General features: G+C 45.4%; 3 protein-coding genes across 4 annotated transcripts; 1 reads left to right on the top strand and 2 right to left on the bottom strand.

Moving 5' to 3' along the window:
• Positions 1–10,277: 10,277 nt before the first annotated feature.
• On the bottom strand, positions 10,278–15,777 carry OSGEP (O-sialoglycoprotein endopeptidase). Its single transcript, XM_074234969.1, has 11 exons — positions 15,566–15,777; positions 14,863–14,982; positions 14,566–14,741; positions 12,893–12,988; positions 12,471–12,520; positions 12,227–12,305; positions 11,939–12,004; positions 11,721–11,811; positions 11,290–11,365; positions 11,052–11,150; positions 10,278–10,737 (listed from the first exon to the last, which is right to left on the bottom strand). Exons 1-11 carry the CDS (start codon positions 15,678–15,680, stop codon positions 10,698–10,700), a joined length of 1,008 nt encoding a protein of 335 aa, XP_074091070.1. The 5' UTR covers positions 15,681–15,777; the 3' UTR covers positions 10,278–10,697.
• A 299-nt stretch (positions 15,778–16,076) lies between these two features.
• APEX1 (apurinic/apyrimidinic endodeoxyribonuclease 1) lies at positions 16,077–18,230 on the top strand. 2 transcript variants are annotated; one of them, XM_074234970.1, is made up of 5 exons: positions 16,077–16,327; positions 16,542–16,677; positions 16,863–17,044; positions 17,274–17,466; positions 17,595–18,230. In XM_074234970.1, the coding sequence occupies exons 2-5, from the start codon at positions 16,608–16,610 to the stop codon at positions 18,113–18,115; spliced, it is 966 nt and encodes a 321-aa protein (XP_074091071.1). In that variant the 5' UTR covers positions 16,077–16,327; positions 16,542–16,607; the 3' UTR covers positions 18,116–18,230. The 2 variants fall into 2 exon arrangements, with proteins under 2 accessions (XP_074091071.1, XP_074091072.1); XM_074234971.1 differs by lacking the exon at positions 16,077–16,327 and having other exon boundaries at positions 16,434–16,677.
• An 8-nt stretch (positions 18,231–18,238) lies between these two features.
• Positions 18,239–22,092, bottom strand: PIP4P1 (phosphatidylinositol-4,5-bisphosphate 4-phosphatase 1). The gene is made up of 7 exons (XM_074234972.1): positions 21,842–22,092; positions 21,441–21,631; positions 20,812–20,918; positions 20,295–20,400; positions 20,008–20,060; positions 19,806–19,896; positions 18,239–19,166 (listed from the first exon to the last, which is right to left on the bottom strand). Exons 1-7 carry the CDS (start codon positions 22,002–22,004, stop codon positions 19,023–19,025), a joined length of 855 nt encoding a protein of 284 aa, XP_074091073.1. The 5' UTR covers positions 22,005–22,092; the 3' UTR covers positions 18,239–19,022.
• Positions 22,093–22,385: the final 293 nt, after the last annotated feature.

Genomic DNA, 22,385 nt, shown 5'->3' with positions numbered 1-22,385 from the left:
AGCTCCTCTTCACAATCCTTCTTCAACTTTAGAGTTCTTGGAGCTGCAAAATTCCACCCAAATCCCCCAGAAATTCTCTGAGTCAGATGTTCATGATGAGAAATGGACTGAGAAGTGGGGGAGTTAGACTCTCCCCCACCAGGATTAAAAATTTGGGTCTGACCTAACAAACAGAGCTGCAGGGGAACATGCACATGGCTGAAGCTTATAGCTCAGGTGAGGATGAGGAGTACCTGGGTGTGAAGCCTGTCCAGGTTCCTCATCTGGCTGTCTATGAAACCCTCACATCAGTGGTCTGATTCCTCTACCATAACTCCTTCAACTCCCCCTTGGAGGCCAGACATCCCAGAAGAGGAAATTAATTCTATGAACCTCAAAGCAGTCAGGTTATCTTGGACTCAAGCTTCTGAGGGACCCTGTTGAAAGATAGTGGTCACCTCTTCTGACTGCATCAACTTCCCCTTCCCCTTCCCATTCTCCCTACTGCAGATTCCTCCCTTGGCCTCTCTGAAACAAAACTAAACCCCTGGGTTTGGGGTATCTTTCCTGCTCCTGATGTCCCATTGAGCAACTTGAGCTCACCTCTAGCCTACAAGTTTCAGGACTCTGGGCCTCCCTATGAGGTTTTTTTTTTTTTTAAGTTTTTGCAAGGCAATGGGGTTAAGTGGCTTGCCCAAGGCCACACAGGTAGGTAATTATTAAGTGTCTGAGGTAGGATTTGAACTCAGGTACTCCTGACTCCAAGACCAGTGCTCTATCCACTGCGCCACCTCCCCATGAGTTTTATGACAACTCTTCAGGGCCTGAAAACTTCCATTGAAATATGCCCTCCCTGGAAGCACTGTGAAAAGTTAGGCCAAGTGAGAATTGCCAAATCTCATCTATCCCTTGTACTCAGGAAAGTATGAGTTCCTTAAAATCCTCATTTCATACCACTTCAGTCCTATGACTCACCATTATTCTTTTTTTTCTCTTTCTTATTTATTTGTTTTCTTCCCCCAACTACATGTAATGGTAGTTTTCAACAATCTTATTTTGCTGTTTTGAGTTTTGTATTTTTCTCCCTCCTCCCTCCCCTGACAGAAAGCAATCTTATATAGATCATACATGTTGTTCTTTAGTCCTTCATTCTCAAAGAAGACCATGACATCAGGGAGGTGATACCATGACTTGCACATGAATTGGATTTGAGTGAGGAGAATGCTGTGCAATGTCACCAACCTCACTTTCTCCTCCAGAAACATCTGGGTCCAATGTCCAGATATGAATCAGGATGACTGGAGATTACCTTAGATATATATGGTAATCAGGATTAAGTGACTTACCCAAGGTCATATAGCTATTAAGTCTCAAGAGTCTGAGGTTGGATTTGAACTCCTTTTGACTTCAGGGCCAGTGCTCTATCCACTGTGCCTCCTAGCTGGCTGGACATACATGTACAACTATGCTAAATATAAGTTGATTCTGAGGACTCCTGGGCAAAATGACTCCCATTTCAGAGGGATAGGTATACGTCTTCTCAGGAAGAGGAACAAGAAACTATTTATCTGAAGAACAGAGAGAAGAGCCTGCAAAAATTATGAAAAACAGGAAAATGGTGACCAAGCTGACAAGAGTTCCATGAGCTTTGGCTGGGTCAGGGGTGTCATTTTAAAGGCTAGAGAAAGTCAGGGGAATGAAAAAGACCAAAGACACATGGAGGGAATAGGAAAAACTGTAAGCTGTAGGAAATTTAAACCAAGAGAAGTTAAGTGGCCTAGAGGGAAATAATCAGACTGGACTTGGGAGACATTCTTGAGGAAAGATTGCTATCTTTCACTGGGGTTTTCTCGCTCTAGATGTGCTTCATGCTCAACATCTGGAGTATCACTCTATCTTCAGCTACCAAGGATCATAGTCCAGGCTGGCAAAGATATGCACTGATAGAAAGACTTTAACATAAAAGGAGAAACAATTTAGGAACAATGGTGTTGTGGCCTGAGCATTAGAATCCAGAGATGTTAAGACTCTTCCAGAACTTACAAGAGCCATCATTCTCTATCTTGCTCACCACCATCATTGGTCCATCTATCTCAGTCATTTTCACCAATGGCAGAGTCAAAACCTTTGAGTCTTCTATTCTTTCTCCCCTCTCTCCATTCTCTCCTCCCCTAACCAATCCCTACTCCCATCCATGAGATCTGTCAGTTTCATTGAAGCAATCCAAATTTAATTTTGAACACCCCAGATCAGTCCAACTTTCTTCCTACCATCCTAGACTGGGGAAGGAAATTTTGCTTGGTTCCTAAGCAATCCTGTCTTCACTCCCCCAACAGTATGAACATACTTCTTGATCTCATGAAGTTTGAGTCTAGGGTTCAAAGGTTCCATTGACCTCATTTTCACCTTTGCCAATGTTATTGCTGTGGTTATGCATTCTGTGGGCTTTGCTGAGGCCTTCTGTGACTTGCTCTTGGTATAGTACCCAACCCCACCATATTCCACTTCACACACTTACCCTCCCTTCTCTTTTTCCAAAAGTGCTCCTCACCTTGACAGAGAAAATCTTTGACTTCTTCCCCTGTGGCTTCCCCTGATTTTCCCTACTTGAGTACCTGTGACCCTCTCCATGCCTATCCTCTTCCTTCCCATTTCCTGCCCACCCTAGGAACATGAATTGAGGATCATGGACATTGTGACTGTGAAAATTCTGTTAGGTGTCTGACATGAAATGGTTGATCCAAGGTAGGCACACTGAGGCTATTGGAAGAGGGTGCAAAGAGTAGAATGGAAGGTGTAAGGGCTTAGGGAAAAGCCCTTAGATAAATGAGAGAAGACTAAGCTTAAACTGGGGAGGATATTTTTAAAAAGAGGAAATCAGGAGGGGGGAAATATAGAAAATTGAGGCAAAGTAGTGCAGAGCCTAGGGGAACTCAAATGGAGAACTTGGAACAAGAAACCTATGGTGGAAGGAGGTACAGTATTTCCCCTCAGTCTTTTTTTTTCAAGAAATGCAAATAAAAAAAGAAATGCAAATCAATTTATTTGGAGGGAAGGAACAGAAACTGACATTCAGTGAAGTTTTTCATAGCAAGTTAAGTACTTCCTATTATTGAACCTTTACATTGTTCATTCCCCATTCATAGAATTTTGATACCTCCATTCTCCATGATGAGGTCTCTCCCTCTTTCAAAATTTAATTTTTCCAAGAAAACTTCCAAGAATATGTCTTTTGTTTCACCACTTTCAGAAATCTCCCCAATACAAGAGAGCTCAAAATGTAGTGGTTCTTAGATAATAGCTTTCTGTTCCCAGGCTTATATCTTGTAAATGCCTTAAAGTTAATTTAGCGCTCCCTATAGTTCCAAGCCCTCTGGATGATGCAGAAGAAGTTATATTTTAAAACTGAAAGAAATTTCAGAGAACATCTGGTTCAAAACTCATTTTATAAATGAAGAAACTAAGGATCAGAAAAGGTAAGTGATCCAAAAATCATATAGAACCAGATTTGGATCTTCTGTCTTCAAATAAATTACTAAATAGTAATTGCTGTAGATTATTTCAATCATGTCTTCTCTCTCTGTGATCTCATTTGGAATTTTCTTTGCAGAGATACTGGATTGGTTTGTCATTTCCTTCTCCAACTCATTTTACAGATGAGTAAACTGAGGCAAATAGACAAAAAGATTAAATGATTTGCCCAGGATCACTCAGGTAGTACTTGGTACTTAGAGACCATATTTGATTGCAGGAAAATGTCTTAGTCTCAGTGCTCTATCTACTCCCTGGTAGATCATGGCCTCTCTTTTTCACCTCTCCCATAAGTACTTTCCAAGTTTTAGAGCCACATTCTCCTTTACTTTCTTTCTTTTTCCTTTTGAGGAAAGACAGGTGAACCATATCTTCATTCTTTTTGAGCTTGGCTCCTAACTCTACCACACCCCAGCTTCAGTAGCTTCTCCTCCTCCCCTCAACCTTGAGGCTGGTCTCTTTAGTTTGGGAGGGGGCCATTGGTTCTCAGGGAGAGATCCCTGAGGGATCCCTTCTGAACAGCTTCCTCAAAGTCTGATGTTTGTCAATGTGGAGTCTTATTAGAAGGAATGAGAGGTCATTGATTGGAGAAGAATTAGGATGGTATTAGAGAGAAGCAAAATTACCTGTTTCCACTACTGAACATAAAAATTTCTGACCTTTCCTTTTTACGTATTTTCTTTTGCCATGGTCTTCTAGGCTCAAATTATTTTCTTCTTCTTTATTCTTCTCTCCTTCATCAGTTACTTCATTGAGACCCTGCTTCCTACAAACCTCAACCATCAAGTCACTGGCTTATTTAGAAACTGAAGTGAGGAGAAAGGGAAGGGTTCTGGGAGTTATGAAGTCAGAGATATATTTACAGGGTTGTTTGTTTCTTCTGATTTGAAATAGATAACTGGAACAAAGCTGGATTGGAGAAAAAAAAAACTGAAAGCCACATGGTAGTAGTAGAAGATAGAATACTAGACCTAGAGCCTCAAACACCTACAAGTTATATGACCCTGGGCAAATTATGTAACTTCCCTGTGCCTTAGTTTCCTCATCAATAAAATGAAGGAATGGGATTCAATGACCTCTAAGATCTCATGATTTTGACTTACTAAGTAAAGAGGTAAACCAAAGGATGCTGGGCTGAAGTTTTCTTTACAGCCGTTCTTCTTTTCCATGACCCATTCTTTAGAGATCATTTTCCTGGAAAATTTGCTCCCACAATAATGATGTCCAGATGGCAGCTTCTTTGTAATATTTTTATCTTCTTCCCCTGAGCCACAGGGATCTTGGCTGGGGCTAATATCACTGGAAACCTCAAAGTGAACTAGGGTCTGGGAAAAATACTGAAGGAAATGAGAATCCTATATGTATATGTGTTTGTACATGTGAAGATGCCACCACTTTCCTCTTTCCACTTTGCTTCCTCTTTCTTCCCACTTTGCTTTTACTTCTAGGACCCAAACACAGTCATCCTAAAGGGACCCTTCACACTAGCTTTTGAACTGCCACCAATGATAAGTCTCTACTCACCTGCTTCTCGTGCAGAATTACCTGGTTCCTCTGAAAGGAATAAGGAAACTGCAATGAAGAGAACATAATGAGCAAGAGTAGTACCCACTGATTCTTCATTCATAAACTCACATCTGTCAGGTATTCATTTGCATATTATCTTTTAGTATTGTTTGAATATTGAAATACAAACAAGTTAAGGCTGAATCATTCCATCAGGGATATTATAGAAGGAATTATTTTCTGGGAGAGGGTTGGACCTTGTTGTTTCTAGTCTGCACTGATGCCTTTAGAAGGAATCTATTCTCATTTTTCTTCTCAGACTCCTGTGTAGTGGTATGACATGCTTCAGGGAATATGACAGATATGACTGTGGTGAACAGGAGTTGTGCAGGCCCAGAATGTCCATATGGCTGAGACTTCAGCAAGCTGTCAGAAACTTGGCTCCTACACCTGTGGATTGTCTAACTACTATCAGGTGAGTGCCAGGAAGAAAAGAGATGCTCAAGTGAGGATATGATATGGAGATAACTCATTAACAGCAGAAATTCTTCTATTCTAGGAACTCTGGGGGAAGTCAAGAGGGGGGGAGGAGATAAGGGGAAAATGAATGGTTAAGGACTTCCATTTCTATTTCTGACCAACCTTATTTCTCTAGACCAAGAGCATGAACTCTGTTGTCTGCTGGAATCTTCAGGGCTACCCTCTCCTCTGCTCTCTCCTGCTTTATCTCTGCTCCTAAAGTTTTCCAGGTCAGTTAGCACCTTGGAAAGGACAGAAGTGGAGACAATGGGGACCCTACAGTTAAGTAGAAGCCATCCATTTAATGATGTGTGTTTTGGGGTGGGGATCAGACACGAGATGAAGATAGATGGAGTTGGGTATAGCTCTGATTGGTTATTTTTTCAAAAAAAAATATATATATATACACAGCTAACCCATAAATGACTTCACCAGGACTGAAGTAGAATGGGTGGGATTACTCTCGCCCCAGCCCAAGGCTGCTGAGGATATTCTCTTCTGATTTACCTGTCTGAAAATGTTTAGTCCTCTCCTACCACTGACATGCTGGTAAATGTTTAACAATCAGCTTTCCAAAAAAAAGCTTATGGTATTGACACACTTGAAATTCAATCTGCAGGCAAGCCCTAATTTTGTGGTATTTATCAGTTTCCAGGGTATAAAAGCTCACACTGAATTTTTAATAGGCTCTCCAATATCTATGGGAGTCTGCACTAGAAACCATTGCCTCCCACTTTTGTGACTGGTGGAAGGGCAGGTAGGAGAAAGATTAAGAGCAAGTCATAACATCACCTCCCTAAACTCCTTTCTCTTTCCCATACAAGTGTCAAGGGTGTTGCAGGAGATTGAAGTGCATGTTTCTGTTTGTGTGTGTGTGTGTGTGTGTGTGTGTGTGTGTGTGTGTGTGTGTGTATGTGTTTTCAGGAGGAATGATGGAAAAGGGCTAAAGTCAAACTAGGTTTGTATGGCCAAATCTAGCCAGCTACTTGGTTTTGTGCATTTGGGCTAAGAGTGATTTTTAAATATTACAAACTATATAAACCATACTTAGTTGAAGGGCCTGGCTTTACAAAACAGGTAGGTATTTTGCCTGAGGTCAAGGTTTGGCCACTCCCTGGCCTAGAGATAGGCAGCATCTGAGATCACACCTGACTACCTCAGTGACCTTGTTGTCTTCCTTTCTTCCTTGGATATTCCATCTTCCCCAATTCACCCTACATTGCTTAATTCTCTGACCATTTGTCAGTCCAGCCTGGCACCGGTCTCATGACTCTGACTTCTGTGAGCTTTACCAATGTGCAGGATCATGTAGAGAACTTTCAGTGAGATACTCCTTGACCAGGCAGGCATACTAAATTGCAGAGAACCTAAGGGGGAAAAAAGGGGAGGAAGACAACAGAAAAGAGAGACTCCAGTAGCAATAATCCATGACCATTTAGTAACAATGAGGAAACAGGGGAAAGAAGAAAGATAGAGGACACAGGGCTTCAAGTCTCCTTCCAACCTGTTATAGTAGGGAAGAGTCCATAGATTTCTCCATAAGTTTCTTTCCACATCTAACCAAAGTTAACTAGGGAGGGGCAAATAGCTTATTAGCTACCTTAATGCCATTCCTGCCTTCCTCTTCTCAGGCCTGTGTCTGGTGTGAATCATCCAGTCAATGACCAGCTCTGGACGATTTTGTGAGTGCCTTTACCAAGAATATCAGTCTAAAGGTGTGTGGGAGTGTAGCCTCAGTAAGTGGAGACATGGGAGTAGGAAAAGAAAAAGAGATTAGAAGTACTGCAAAAAAGGTATTGGGACACAACAATGATTTTATTTCTAATTAAGGCCTAGGGAAATAAGACAAATATTTGTCATCTGGGTTAAGAACAGTGGGATTAGTGAGAGATTCAAATCAGGAGACCTCCCATCCCTAACCACTACTGGCCACTCAAGAGACCCATGGCATTTGAGATTTAGAGGACTGTGTGAAATGGTTGAATGTAGGGAAGATACATTCATTTTACACAATCATCTCTGCCTTGGAGCTTTGAGCTGAGGCAGTCTCAGGCGCAGAATACTAAGAATCAGTACTCTCATCTATTCATATAACTGCTATAATTCTCACTCACCATACTGTCTCCCACATTTCTTCATTCATCTTTTTATTATCTCTTCTCCAGGTCTCAGGTCTGGACTGGCTGAAACCCAATGTGTTAATCTTAGGATAGAAGCATTATTGGCAAGAGCTGCCCACATCTACTGAAAAGGACCATGTGGGCTGAGTGTGGGGGAAGGAGGGCTCAACTACACGCCCTACATTCAGTGTAGTGGGGAAAAATGGTCCAGGAGTTTGTGCGATTATAGGAAAGAAAAAGGAGTTTAAAGAGGTGACATAACTTGCTTATTCTCTCTCCTACCTGCCTTCCACCAGTGAATCCAGTGTTTTTGGACTCCAAAAATATGGATGCCTTGGGAAAAGGGTTGAGATAAGAGGGGAATAGTAATGGGTAGGGAAAAGGACAATTAACATAGGAATGGGATGCCTCGGTCACAGAAGGGGAAAAAAATGTAACTGCTGCTCAGTAATCCACTGGGATAGAAAGTATAGAGTTCTTTCCCAGAAACAGATAATTCCCTTGGAATATTGGGAAATCTATGGGATTAAGTGGGGAGTAATTGATTGGCTGGAACAGGGGGATAGCCTCAGCTTCTCTCCACCTTTCCTCAGACCAGTGGTCTGTTCCAGACCAAGTAGAACCAGAAACAGTGGATATATACTGTAGGGATTCTACAACTCCCATATTCCTATCTTTCAAGTGAGGGACAATTCTGAGAATGAGATGAGGTAGTCAAAGTAGCATACAGAAATAACAGCTTTTCACCATATGATGATCTCACCCCTTAAAATTCAAAAACTAGATCCAGGGCCTTCCCTGGATTGCCAGTCACAGGAGAAACAAAAGTTAATCTCATCTCTTCTGCACTAATTTCCCTCACATTTTATCTCTTATGCAACTTTCCCTGTTTCTGTTCTGTAACAGTGGAATTTGGGAGAATGTGGGATGGAGGAGAGGAGCTGTTTACCTATCCTTATCTCTTACTTTATAGGTTTGATAGGACTGATCCCCTATTTATTGATTTGCTGGAAGAAATGGACTAGATGCCCCAGTGAAGTTTTTGTGAGCAGTCCAAGACACTAGGGGGGGGCTTGAAGCTTTCTTTGGGGTCAAGGCCTAGCTCTGGTCCTTGATTGTATGACAAGAGGAGTGCTTAGCATTAAACCATTCACCTAATCCATTCTCCATTGTCTCCTTTCTACTCAGATTCACTCTTCTGAAAGGATTCCAACTAGTCTTCTAGGAAGTAGAAGTTTCCTAAACTCGGGAAAAACCAAAGGAGATAGAGATCAAGTCCACCCCTGACAACTATACTGAATTTGCTTTCTTGTCCTCTCTCCCACAGCTGAGAGGCTTAAGGTGTCATGATCAAATAACCCATACCTTAACCAGAAATGTTGAGTAGGAAGACAGAGGATAAAAGGATTCTGAAATAGGACTTAAAAAAATATTACAGCACTAACAACTAACCAGGGGAAAATGGAGTAGCTCTAGTGTTCAGTGGGAAGGCCAGGGCTGAGTTGAACCAAGTGGGAGAGGTACAAACTTATAGGATACAATGCAAAGAACCAAGAAAACACAATATTTCCATGGTCCTTGAACCTGAGAATTCTGAGTGATAGCAGGAACTACCTTTGCTTTGGGTTAGGTCTGAACTAGAAGATCTTCCTCTATCTGCAGTTGAAAGGTATTTGAAAATCTGGTGGCCTCACATCAGCTACAGGAATCACCATTAGAAGGAAAGCAAGAATCTATCTTCCCTATTGCTTCTGCTCCTCTTGGGAGCATGTCTTGAGGCAGGACTTGCAGGCTAATCAAAGGAAGGTATGTAGGTCTCTGGAGTTAACCAGGATGATCAGTTTTGAACAATGACTAACTCATTTCTGACTCATTTGTCCCTCCCTCCCTACATTCTGAATGTCAGATGCATCTCCATGAAGACCTGCAGCAATATTTCTCAAGAGGATGTCCTTATTGTTATGAGTCTATGAAGGTCCCAAATGGCAAAAAAAAAAATAGATCCCAGGCACTAGGGTGGGGAATTTCTAAATCCCCAGGGAAGCCTACAGTACTTACTTTTTGACAACACATCACAATAAGAGCCTGTGTGTGATCTCAAGATCAGCCAATCCCGGGGCTCCATATATGGTGTAGCTGTTGCTGTCTCGGGGCTTGGCCACCCCCCATCATGTTTATCCTTAGACCAATAGGACACACTTACTTTGTACTGTCAATGAAGCTGCAAAGGAGGGAAGGGAAGGTCTAGAGAACTAGAAAGCCCTAGCTCCAGGGGGACTACAGAACGGGAGCCTTAGGCAAGGGCTAAGCCATCAACAGGGTACAACCCCCAAAGAGGGGTACTCACCCAGACCTCCACAACCTCAAAACTATTTATCAGTTCCCTACTTCTCCTAAATTGGATTTTAATAAATGTTTGCTGAACAAAATATCTTAGAAATATCCAGGAAGGGGCGGCTAGGTGCTGCAGTGGATAGAGCACCAGTCCTGGAGTCAGGAGTACCTGACTTCAAATCCAGCCTCAGACACTTAATATTATTACCTAGCTGTGTGGCCTTGGGCAAGCTACTTAACCCCGTTTGCCTTGCAAAAAAACCCTAAAAAACAAAAAACAAAAAAAAAATATCCAGGAAAGGCTCTCTCCTAGTTCTCAGCCTTACATTCAACCATTTTTGCTACCAAATTTCTGATGTCAACGTTTTTGTGTATTTTCAATTTATTTTCTTTATCATCCTGGAGAAGTTGGCCAACATCTTTTCTAGTCAGTAACACTTTTATTTAGTTAGCCTGTCAAAACAACAAGCATTTATTTAGTGTACCTCTACGTATGTGGCACAAGGCAATTCACATAGGTTCTAAGAAGTCCCTGTCAGTGATAGATACAAAAAAACAAATGTGTTTTATTGCTTGATCATAATGAAAGCAGCTCTCTAAAAGAGGTAGTGGAGAACTTAATCTGAAACTCATTATGTGGTCAGAGAACAGGAAAGTTCCACACATTCAGCTTTTCCTTGATGATGACTTTGTGAGACCCTCTCCTCACTAGGTCCTCCAAGTCACTTCTACTTCATCAGTACGGTACCTATGGAGGAAGATGGTAGATGAAAGAATGGGGACATTGAGTCAGGTTCTTCAGCATTCTTCCCAGACACAGAATCCTAACACCCCTCCCCTTTCTCTTTATTTTTAAAAAACATTACAATCTTTTCCAACCACCACTTCTAACCTGAAATCTCCCTTTGAAACAAAGAGAAATAATTAGGCAAAAACATCCACTCCAAAAACCTGTATCTGAAAATATATACAAATATTAGAACCTTTCTCCACTCATCAAAGTACATGGAACTCTCTCCAAAATGTGTGTGAAAGAGGTTGGAAAGTGGAGGAGTATCTTACCTCTGAGTGACACCAGAATCACTGAGTGCTGTCCTATGTCCAGCCTGGAACATCTCCCAACCAGCTTGAGCAATCATAGCTCCATTGTCAATGCAAAATCTGTGGGTAAAAAGAGAACTACATGAGTCTTTGGGAATTGAGGAAGGGAATCTCAGTCCTACAGTCCCTTGGCTACAATAAATGATTCTTGGAGAAGAGAGGAAGGAGACAGGAGAGAAAAAAGAGAAAATACTCTCACCTTTCATCAGTGGCAAAGAGCTGGGCACCACGTTCTTCACACATTGTCCCCATCATCTCCTGTAGTCTCATGTTACCTGAGTTATCAATGGAAGTGAGGTTTGTTTCATTCCACTTATTTCTCTGACTTAAATTACCAACTAATCAACAAATCTCAGTTCTATTCTTCTTATGGGGAAATTCAGAGGAATTGGAGGTGGAGTAGGAAGGTTGGGAGGTAGGCTAATATACTTCCCACCCACCCTCACTCCTACCAAACTAAAGTAGCTCTGGAATTCTTGTTGGAATATATGATATTAGCACATGAAGAAAACATATCTGGATGTGTGTCTGTTTATGTTTGTCTATGCACATGTGTGTGAGAGAGAGACACACACACACATACACACACCTCTACACATACACTCACACACATAATACAGTGATACTTACATCCCACACCTCCCACAATGAGAACTTCTTGGGAGCCACAGTGTGCCATGGCCCGTTCTGTGATTTCCACCAGCATTGCAAACACTGTTTCCTGGATTGGGAGTGGGGAGAGGAATAAAAAGATGCAACATGTGAGAATCATTTCAGCTCAATTCCATGCTAAATCAAAAGGCTTCTTCAGTCTCAGTATCCTACCATAAACCGTTCCCCTCTAGTACCTGAAGAGAGAAACACAGATCTTCAGGAGTACATTCATTTGCAGCCAGCATTCGATGAGCTGCTTCCTAGGAAATGGAAAAAAAATCTAAAGGTAGGATGTGGAATATAATGAGGGTAGAATTTAGTTTCAGACCTGAATCAAGAGAATTAATAACTATTTCCTTAAAATTCAGGTTGTCTTTAGGATGAGGTTTGGAAACCTACATTCCTGGGATCCATACCCCACCCTTCCAGTGGTAGTCTGCTGTATTGGAGGGATGATCCATATCCTCATTTCTTATACTCACCTCAATATAAGACAGGATCCCTGAGAATGAGACATCCATTCCCTTCACAGTGTATGGTAACTCTACTAACTTTTGTCCTCTGTATTGAAGAGTACATAAAACATCAGGTCCAGGGAATATGAAGGCTTCTCCCTCTTCCCAAGTACATTAGTATGTATAGGGAAGGCCCTGAAATCTTACCAGTCTCCCTTTTCTGGCCTCCCCCATACCCCTTAAGAGTCTCCTCACCCCATATCCCCCTCACCGCTTTGCCATCTGCTCAATGTTGTAGCCAGGGCTGGGATCATTGGAGATCTGATAGGGGAGGAAACAAGAAAGTAGTGAGGTGGGAGGGGGTTAAGCTAGAAGTACAGGGAACAAAGGGCAGGCCTAGATTGCTTCACTATTGTGATCTTACCACTGTAAAGTCAGTTTGACTGTTTAGAACACCATGTTCTCCCCTCAATCCCCACAGAAGCCTAGTGGACACTCTCACATATTATGTTTCCCTTAGGCACCCAAGTCTTTTTTTTTTTTTTAGGTTTTGTTTTGCAAGGCAAACGGGGTTAAGTGGCTTGCCTAAGGCCAAGTGTCCGAGACCGAATTTGAACCCAGGTACTCCTGACTCCAGGGCCGGTATTTTATCCACTATGCCACCTAGCTGCCCCCAAAGTCTTTTTCTCTCACCTTTAGAACTCTGGCAAATCGATCCAGACAATTACCAACAGCAATGTCGATGGTTTCCCCAAAGATTCGGTAGCGATGCTCCGAGTATGAAATCACCTAAAGGAGGTAGGGGTGTCCATGAAAACCTGAGTCTGGGAAGGACATTACAATCAATCAATATAAAACTAAGACTTCTAAGAAACAATGAGGAAGATATGTCTCTACTTTTTGAAAAAATTATTCTCAGTATTTCTACTATAAGAAATAGCCCAGAGAAGTCAAGAGTACACTTAACTAGTCCATATGAAAGCTAAAAGCAGAAATCCCCAGTTACTGATATTTATCTAGCCTGTGAAATTCCAACACATCCTTTGAGAATATATCTTTTGATGACATGATCCCGCCAGTATGAGGTGTAAAAGTGGTTATCCTACATGTAAGTAGGAAGAAAGGGTCCTGCAAGAGTCATTCAAAAGATTAGGGGGTAGTCTTAAGTATATGCCATGGAGTAAAAAGAAATATCTAGACAACAGAACATATTTCACTGATTTACACTCATTTTTTAATCCAACATCTGATAGTAATTAAAGAATCCTAAATCAGGAATAGTTATCTCAGTAAGGGGTAGAAGTAGAAGTTTAGTGGCAAGGAATAATGTACAGAAAGGGAAAACTCATTCAGTCACATTAAGATCCCTGCTCCAACATCTCTCTGGATTTGATTCTCTCTCAGACTTTATGGTTTCCCCATGTATTACTATGTCTCACTATATTTTGCAATTATGCATAATGTAATTATATTTCTATCTAAGTTCCTTTATATCAGAAGTTCTTAACTTTTTTTGTGGTCACCAATCTCTTTGGCAGTCTAGTGAATACTACGGACCCCTTTTTGACAATAATGCTTTTAAACACACACAAAAAAGAAATACTTGGGATTACTAAGGGAAAAATAATACTGAAATATGATTATCAATATACAAACATACATACAGAAAATACATATAAACATATATATATATATACATATATATTTATAAAAACAAGATTCCCAGATTAAGAATTTTTGACGTAACAATATAACTAAACATTTTGATGGATACATAGTATAGTAATTCACAAACAATAAGCTTGTATTAAGTGTTTGAATCAATGCTTGTTGACAGGAAGCTAAAACAAAAGATGGTTAAATGAAAGGAAAACTACCAGGGTTAATTTTCAGAGAGAATTGATGCTGTTGTCCTTTTTACCCTGCTCTGAGGCAGTATTGATCAATATTCTTAGGTCTAATTTTCCAGAATTTGGTAAATAAACTCATGTTTCCCTTAACCAAATCCTTCAAACTTTGATCATAATCATTTTCAGCATTCATCTTTCTAGATGAAAAGCTCCTAAACTTTTAAATTTACTTGGGTGCTACCTTTTCTGTTGATCATTTAAACAGAATTTCCTATGACTTTTTTAGCATCTGGTTGTATTTTAAAAAATGACTGCTGACATGACTATAGTAGCACACATCAAAGCTTTGCATAACTCTTCTCCCGCTACTCATTTTAAAATGACAGTGCCTTGCGTCTGGGAAGGACATTACAATCAATCAATATAATGTCTGGGAAGGATGTTACAATCAACTGATATAATAATTAAGACTTCTAAGAAACAATGAGGAAGGGCTAAGTGATGTTTTCCCAGTACCTGAGTATTTCCACCACTGACATAGAGTACAATTGGGTTAGTGGCTCCAGTGATGAGGCGGCCCATCTCAATATGACCCACGCAATGATTCACAGCCACCAATGGCTTATTCCACAGCTGTGCCACAGTTCGGGCAACAACAGCCACCGAGACGAGTGGGGCACCCATTCCGGGGCCTGAAGTGAAGGAGAAAGAGGGATCAGCAATCTGCAAGAGACCAGCCCACAAGGACAGGGCACTTGAAGGTGGACAAGTCTCAGTCCATTCCCACCCTGAAGGCCCCTTTCCAACCCGTACCCTTGGTAAAGGCGACACAGTCAATGTCCTTAGGGCTGAGTCCAGCTTCAGTCAATGCTTCATGCAGCAGGTCCAGCACACAAGCTCGGTGATGCCTGGCAGTGTCTCCCGGAAGGAACCCTGGTAGAGGTTGGGTAAGAGGGTCAGATATAATAGGACCATCTTTTAGAAAAATGTCCTCCAATTCATAATAAAGGGGCCCAAGAGGAAATTCTACTGCTCTGAGCCAGAGGCGCTGGTTCCAGCTCCAGCAGAGAGACCTGGACTGGAGTTGTGGCGCCGGTCCTGGGTAGGTGGCTGGGGCCCGGGTTTAGTTGGCAGCAATCTTCCTGTTAAAACTGAGGAAGCCGGCCCCGGGGAGCGCCCGCTCCCCAGCAGCTCAGTGAGTCGCCCTTCCCTGCCGGCAAGGCCAGCTCCCTCAGCGTCGGGGGCCGGAGCTCTAGACTTGGGGTCGGAGCCCCCATTCTGACACTCAGCTGCTCTGAGCTTCAGGGGCCACAACTCCGCCCACAACTACCCACGTGTCGGATGCCAAGCGTTCTGTGGTCTTTTAAAGAGATCTCAGGAGCCGGCGTCCCCCCCCCCAGCCCAAGTGGGGGCGTGTTTCCCGGGGCTACTTTCCAGGTTCGGGAGAGCCCGGGGGGGGGGGGGGCAGGGACGGCACCCCCTCTCCCCAGAACCCCCGGACCGCGGACCCACTGACCCGTGCCCGGCGGGGTGAGGTAGGTCCGCCGAGGGTTGGCCAGGACCGCTCCATCTCTCACGATGCCCACACCGATCTTGTTGGCGCTGCCCTCAAAACCAAGCACCGTGGGCATGGCTGGGGCTGAGGGGTCAGAGGTCGGGGGTGGGTCCGTGGAGCTGCCCCGCCCCTCACTCCATCCGCGGCGCCGGGCCGCCACGCTCGCACGAGGGGGCGGGGCCGACCGGAACGCGTCAAGCGCGGCCTCTAACGGCCGGGCTCCGTCGGCCCCGCCCCCTCCCCTCCCCCCAACCGCGACGGGGCCTTAAGAGCGGTCTGGCCGCCGCTACTGCCGGTACGGAGTGTCGGCGCCTTTTCCTCGCGGCCCCCTCACCGAGTCGCTGAGACTCTTCTCGCTCATGGCGGACGCTCCTTTACCTCCTCTTCATTCGACGGCCTTCGGTGGCCGCTTGGAGGATGGAGTGGACTGTAAGGCAAGCGGCTAGGCAGCCCCGGAGGAGAAGCCCGGCCGGAGACAGGCATCGCGTCACGTGGAGGGGCGGGCTCACCGCGCCGCGGCTCAGCCTATCCCCGCCACTTCCTCTCCTCGGAAGCCCGCGATCCGAGGCCATGTGACCGGGGCCCACGAGCCCACGTGGGGAAGCGCGCGTTCTGCTCTTTGTGTCGGGCTGGGAAGGAGCTTCCAGCTTCCCAGCGGGGCCGGCCTCGCGGTGACCGCCCCGGCGCTCCTGGCCTGAGACGGGACCGGACCAGCCGCGGCAGGCGAGAGGCGTCCGCGGGGCGGGGAGGCGGCCCCCGGAGGTTCTGCGCGCGAACTCGATGCGCCGGGCCCTGGGGGCCCTGGGGCTCCCGGCGTGTTTGGGGAAGGAGGGAGGCGGGCGCGGAGGAAGGGCTTTCCAGGCCCCGGCGGGAGGAGGGGCTCCCCAGGGAAAGGCCCCGCCCCGCCCGAGCCCTTCCCAACTCTCTGTGTCCACAGGCCAGGATTCTGCGTTGGGCTGCGGGGGGCCTGGGTCGAGGGGCGGCGGCGCTGCGGGCGAGGAAGATGCCAAAGCGCGGCAAGAAGCCAGCGCCTGTGAAGGATGGGCTCAGCGACGAAGAGCCCGAGGTCAAAGGTAGCGCCTGAACCTTGGCTTGCTTACCCCCCACCCCCCACCCCCGGGAATTGGGAGACAAAAGCACCGATCTCCATCAATGGGGAAAACGGGCAGAAGAGGTTTCCCTGTCGTGGGCCCTCCGAGCTGAAGTGGCTGCTACCCATACTGAGAATTCTGACCTTTCCTAATACAACTTTTACCAGAGCCTGCACCCAAGAAGACCAAGAAGGGTGCTAAAGCAAAGGAGGCAGCCGGGGAGGCATCTGCCACCTATGAGGATCCCCCAGACCAGAAAACCTCACCTAGTGGCAAGCCTTCTACACTCAAGATATGCTCCTGGAATGTGGATGGGCTCCGGGCCTGGATCAAAAAAAAGGGTCTGGATGTGAGTATGACCCGCTGGTTGAAAAATCACCTTTGGTTCCCAAAATTGCTGAATTCCTTTTAAGAGGCATATATTCGTTATTTGCTTGGCTTTTAAGGTTTTCTTCTTTAAAATGCTAGTCTTATTTTGAGAATTTAGGCTTTAGGATGAGATGAGTTGGGGGGAGGCAGAGGGTGATGGACTGGGATGAGTAAGTCTTTGTAACCTGCCTTCTTTTCTGCACGGACAGTGGGTAAAGGAAGAAGCCCCTGACATTCTTTGCCTCCAAGAAACAAAATGTTCAGAAAGCAAGCTGCCACCTGAGCTTCGGGATCTGTCTGGTCTTAGCCACCAGTACTGGTCCTCACCAACTGATAAAGAGGGATATAGCGGTGTTGGTCTACTTTCCCGACAGCGCCCACTTGATGTCACTTTTGGCATTGGTGAGATGTTATAGCTTTGCTGTTCCTCATCTCTACTCTCATGTAACCCTGGAAGGGTTTAAAATATTCTCCAGTCTTCTACTTTCTAATGCTTGACCTTTATCTGGGTTTTTGTATTCATTCCATAGGTGAAGAAGAACATGATCAGGAGGGCCGGGTGATAGTGGCTGAGTTTGAGGCATTTGTGCTGGTGACAGCCTACGTACCTAACGCAGGACGAGGGCTGGTTCGACTGGAGTACCGACAAAAATGGGACGAAGCATTTCGCAAGTTTTTGAAGGGACTAAATGCTAAAAAAAAGCCTCTTGTGCTCTGTGGGGACCTCAATGTGGCCCATGAAGAAATTGACTTGCGCAATCCCAAGGGAAACAAGAAAAATGCTGGTTTTACCCCACAGGAGCGCCAAGGCTTTGGGGACATGCTTAAGGCTGTGCCACTGACTGACAGTTTCCGCCATCTCTATCCAGACGCAGCTTATGCTTATACTTTTTGGACCTACATGATGAATGCCCGAGCCAAGAATGTTGGCTGGCGGCTTGACTATTTCTTGTTGTCCCGGTCCTTACTTCCTGCCTTATGTGATAGTAAGATCCGGTCCAAAGCCTTAGGTAGTGACCACTGTCCTATTACTCTCTTGCTGGCATTGTAATTCTACAATTTAAGCTTCTGATTCTTTAGCAACCAGAAATCCAGAACTGTTTCTTTAATTTTTAGAATGCTATTGTTAAGTGCTCGATTTGAGAATAAAGAACCATAGAGGTCCAGCCTTGTTGTCTTTTTCCTATCCCTTCTGGAAAGAGAATCATAGAAAAGGAGCTGAAATCTCCTTACATGCCCACAATAAAGAAAAAAATGACAGGAGAAATAAGGTAGAGTCACAATTTCATTTATTTACAAGCACAGGATGAGCCCCTCATCCCCAAAGACAGACAAACCGGCCACAACCGGTAAGAGAGGAAGGACTTGGGGAGAAGGAACACAAATTGGGGAACATACCCCACATTAAATAGCTATATACATCAGTTCCCATAGTACTGTACAGAGCAGCGGCTGACCCCACCCCCACAGGGCATGGAAAGGGGTGGGGAGAGGAGGCCAAGAGGGCAGTCAAATTAAGAGTTACCCCCCTGGTGAAGTGCAATAGCAGCAGCAAGGTCCTGGGGGTGCAAAAGGGAGGGAAACTCCCAGGGCTGCCTACCCCTACCTTGCCCTGGAATGTTTGAGGGACAGGAATGGCTCCTTAGGAGAGGATGGAGAAGGAAAAAGAGCTACAACCATTTTCCAAACCTTGGGGTAAGGATACTGTATCTCCCACTCCATCCCAAGCACAGGCAGCCCTCAGAAGGGACTAAACAGCCAGCACTGGCCAACCCACCCTTCTAATCTTGTTTGTCTTTGAGGGCCCAGGTCCTTCCCATCTCTTTCACCTATAGAAGAGGAGGGCAACAGCCTGGCTTCTCTTATGGAAGCCTAGGGGACATTCCCATTCCCCTCTGTAGTGTCACTTTCCCTGCTATCGAGAGGAGCCAGGCACAGTTAGTGGGTCATCTGGGGGCTCAAGAATAGTTCTGGACAGGGTGGCTGACCTTCATACAGGCCCAGTAAAGAGCCCGGCCTAGACAGAGCACAGCCAGCAGGATGACAAATGCCCACGCTGCATAGATACCCCCATATTGTCGAGCATGTTTCCATGTGCCAAACTAGGAGAGGAATATGGAAGAAAAAAAAGAATCAGTGCCAATCTGTCAGTCCATTACCTGATAAAACACCACATCCAAGCTAGCTCTAGTTAACCCTTCATCTATAAGCAATTACAGCGGAAATGAGACAAAACTAACATGGAAGTAGTAATTACCCACTGGGTAATCTCCACTTTAAATTTTTTGGAAAAGGAAAATTCTACATGGGGCAGCTAGGTATTGCTGTGGATAGAGTAATGAGCCTTGGGATCAGAAGGAACAGAGTTCAAATCCAGCCTTGGACATTTATTAGCTATGTAACCCTTGGGAAGTCACTTAGCGTCCCCCAAACCAAAAAAGAGACAAAGTTACTTAAACTGGCAATTTGAAAATTGTTCCTATCTCCTGTTATTTCATTTGAATTGTTCTGTGGAGTGAAAAACCATCCCATTCAATCTTGAAGACTTCATCAATCCCCTATCAGACTTTGTTTTGTCAGGTAAACCTCAGGTTTTTGGTTTTTTAACTACTCTTATGAAGGATTTTTTTTAACTACACTTATGAAGGGAATGAAACCCTTGATTCTAGTCGTGAACCTAAGAGTGTAAAACAGTGAAATGAAAAGTGAAGGGTCAGAGAAGATATAGCTAATTTACTCACGGCTAAGCCTGTGGCAGTAACAGCCAATAGTAGCCCAAGTAGGAAACAGCAAATGCATCTCTTCCTGGGATATCTTCTCCCAATGGATGAGCTGTCAAGGGATAAGCATAGAGGACAAGCCTGACTGTAATCCTTATAAAGTCCCCACCCCCCACCTACTCCCTGATAGCTAGGTCTATGATATCAGTTCTAAATCACTTACACTTTCTTGCAGTGGGGGCACCGGGCCAAGGTTCGACCTGTAAACTCTGACCACTATAGAGAAAACAGGATGAAGAGTCAATTTATGTTAGAGGTAGAGAGAAAACGGTTCTGTAAGGTCAGTTCTTTAAGGGATTCCCTTAGAAAAACACAAGGATTGAATATGGGAAGGACATAAAAGGGCAAATGTGGTGATTTCAACATCTGACTTTCCCCACCACATATTCACATTACAAGTAGGATTATATTCTCATAAATGTCTACTAGCCCTCTCCCATCCTTCCTCACCAGAAAGGTATTCTTGCAATGGCCGCAGGTGACACTGACACCAACAGGTTGTGGTTCTGGACTCAGAGGTCCTGGATGTACTGGACCCAGGTTGATGATTCTTTTACTATTGGGGAGTGGTGTTGGGGGAGGGGGGTGGAGGAGAGGAAAGAAGGATACAGTTTAGGACACTTCGAATCCCAAGAATTGTTTTCCTCCCTCTTCAGAGATCATCTGTATAGTGTCTTATTTGCCTTAAATACAAGACTCTCTGCCTTCCTAACCTAACCTGTTACACCATGATAAAAAAAAAATGACCTAGACATCAGATCACCCATTTTCCCCCAAAATATTTTATTTATGGATCCAAAGATGCTAACTCTTCCCAAGAATCATGCTGAACTTTCCCCTATAGAATCTTGCAGTTCTACCAGCATGCCCTTTCCTAAGCTCCTTCTAAACCCCACAAATTCTTTCACTCTTAAATGCTCTACTCTCCATCCCTCCTCATTTGGCTTTCCTAGTTCTCTGCTCTCACCAGGTGGGACGAGGACAGGCAATCCGCTGTGAAGTCACTTTGCAGATGAGAAGACAATTACAGGGACACCGAACATATTTCTTCCCAGGTGGAGCATTCTTGATTGGCTAAGGAATAATAGTGAGATAAGAACCAAATGCCCTGAACTCAATCCCTCCCAAACATACCTTTTGAGGAGGGCCCAAGAGCAATAATCCAGGAAGCTGGTAGGGATCCTGATTAGAAAGAAAAGAAGAGGGCACACAGTGGATAGAGCACCAGCCCTGGAGTCAGGAGTACCTGAGTTCAAATCCAGCCTCAGACACTTAATAATTACCTAGCTGTGTGGCCTTGGGCAAACCACTTAACCCCATTGCCTTGCAAAAACCTTAAAAAAAAAAGAAAAAGAAAAGAAAGGAAGAAAAAAAAGGTACACTGCGGGAGAATGGGAAAAGGACCTTGGAAAACAGGAGTGAATTCAGATATATATCATCTGCAGAAATGAAGAGGAAGCCTGAGATGGATATGAAAGAACAACTGTTCTTACTCTGGGGTACTGGGAGGAAGAGAGGAAGGATGGATGTCTGCATTTGTGTAATTCCTAGATTTATAGGCAGGAATCAGAAAAAATCCTGGATAATGAAACTCACTGTAGCTTCGTTGCAGTTACCACACTTAACAACATGTTGGTGCATCTTGCCTTCCACATTGATAGGAGAATTGCAGACTCGGCATGTGATCACAGGGGCACTGCCACTATCTGGACTGGTCAGAGGTGAGTACGGCGGTGGGTCCTCCCCGGGCAACACAGCTGGGTGCCCCTCCTGGAATGGAGGGAACGCTGTGGAAGGACAGGCAGAGTGGGTCACCCATGATCATCCAGCTGTCACCCTCACGTCCTGCCCTGTCACCAGCCACGGCCCTCGTTCCACAGGCCGGGCCCGCGGCTCCTCCCACCCCCTTTCTTTCCCACAGGTCCGGCGCCTCCCGTTCCGGCCCCGCCCCCCAGGGCCCCCAACTCGGGCCGGATCGCAGAGCGGCCGCGGCTCACCCTGAGGCGGGGCATGTTTCCCAGATCCGTAAGGCGGCGCAGAGGGAACCAGGCCTCCTCCAGCGCCGGCCCCGCCCCCGCCGGGCCCCACCAGCCCGTTGCCGCTGGCGCCGCCGTCGTTGGGCTCGGAGAGCAGCGGAGAGCGCTCCCCGTCCGCCGCCATGGCCGCCGCCGCTCGCTCCGGTTCGGGAGCGGCTCACTGGGCCGGTGTCACCGCCGCCGCCGCCGCCGCCGCCGCCGCCGGGTCCCCGAGGCGCCTGCGCCCCACGCGCCCAGCCCTCCAGCCCCCACCCCGCTTCCCTCCTGGGTGGCCGCCCCTTTCCGTTCCGCCGATTCACGTGACGGTGAAATCAGCAAGTTCACGGGGATCTCATTGGACCAGGCAGCCCTATTCCCTCGGCCTATGACAGCCTCTGTCGCCTCTCATTGGTAGCTGTTCGCTGACAGCCCCTCGCACGTGATCTAGACAGTTTCACGTGACCTGAGAACCATGTGGCCATTGGTGCCCCTGATCATCACGCTACCGCCGAGCCAGGGGGAGGCG

This window comes from Macrotis lagotis, chromosome 4, assembly GCF_037893015.1.
Source record: "Macrotis lagotis isolate mMagLag1 chromosome 4, bilby.v1.9.chrom.fasta, whole genome shotgun sequence".
Lineage (NCBI taxonomy): Eukaryota > Metazoa > Chordata > Mammalia > Peramelemorphia > Peramelidae > Macrotis > Macrotis lagotis.
The sequence above is the reverse complement of the archived record's forward strand: the minus strand, read 5'-3'. Positions and strand labels throughout refer to the sequence as shown.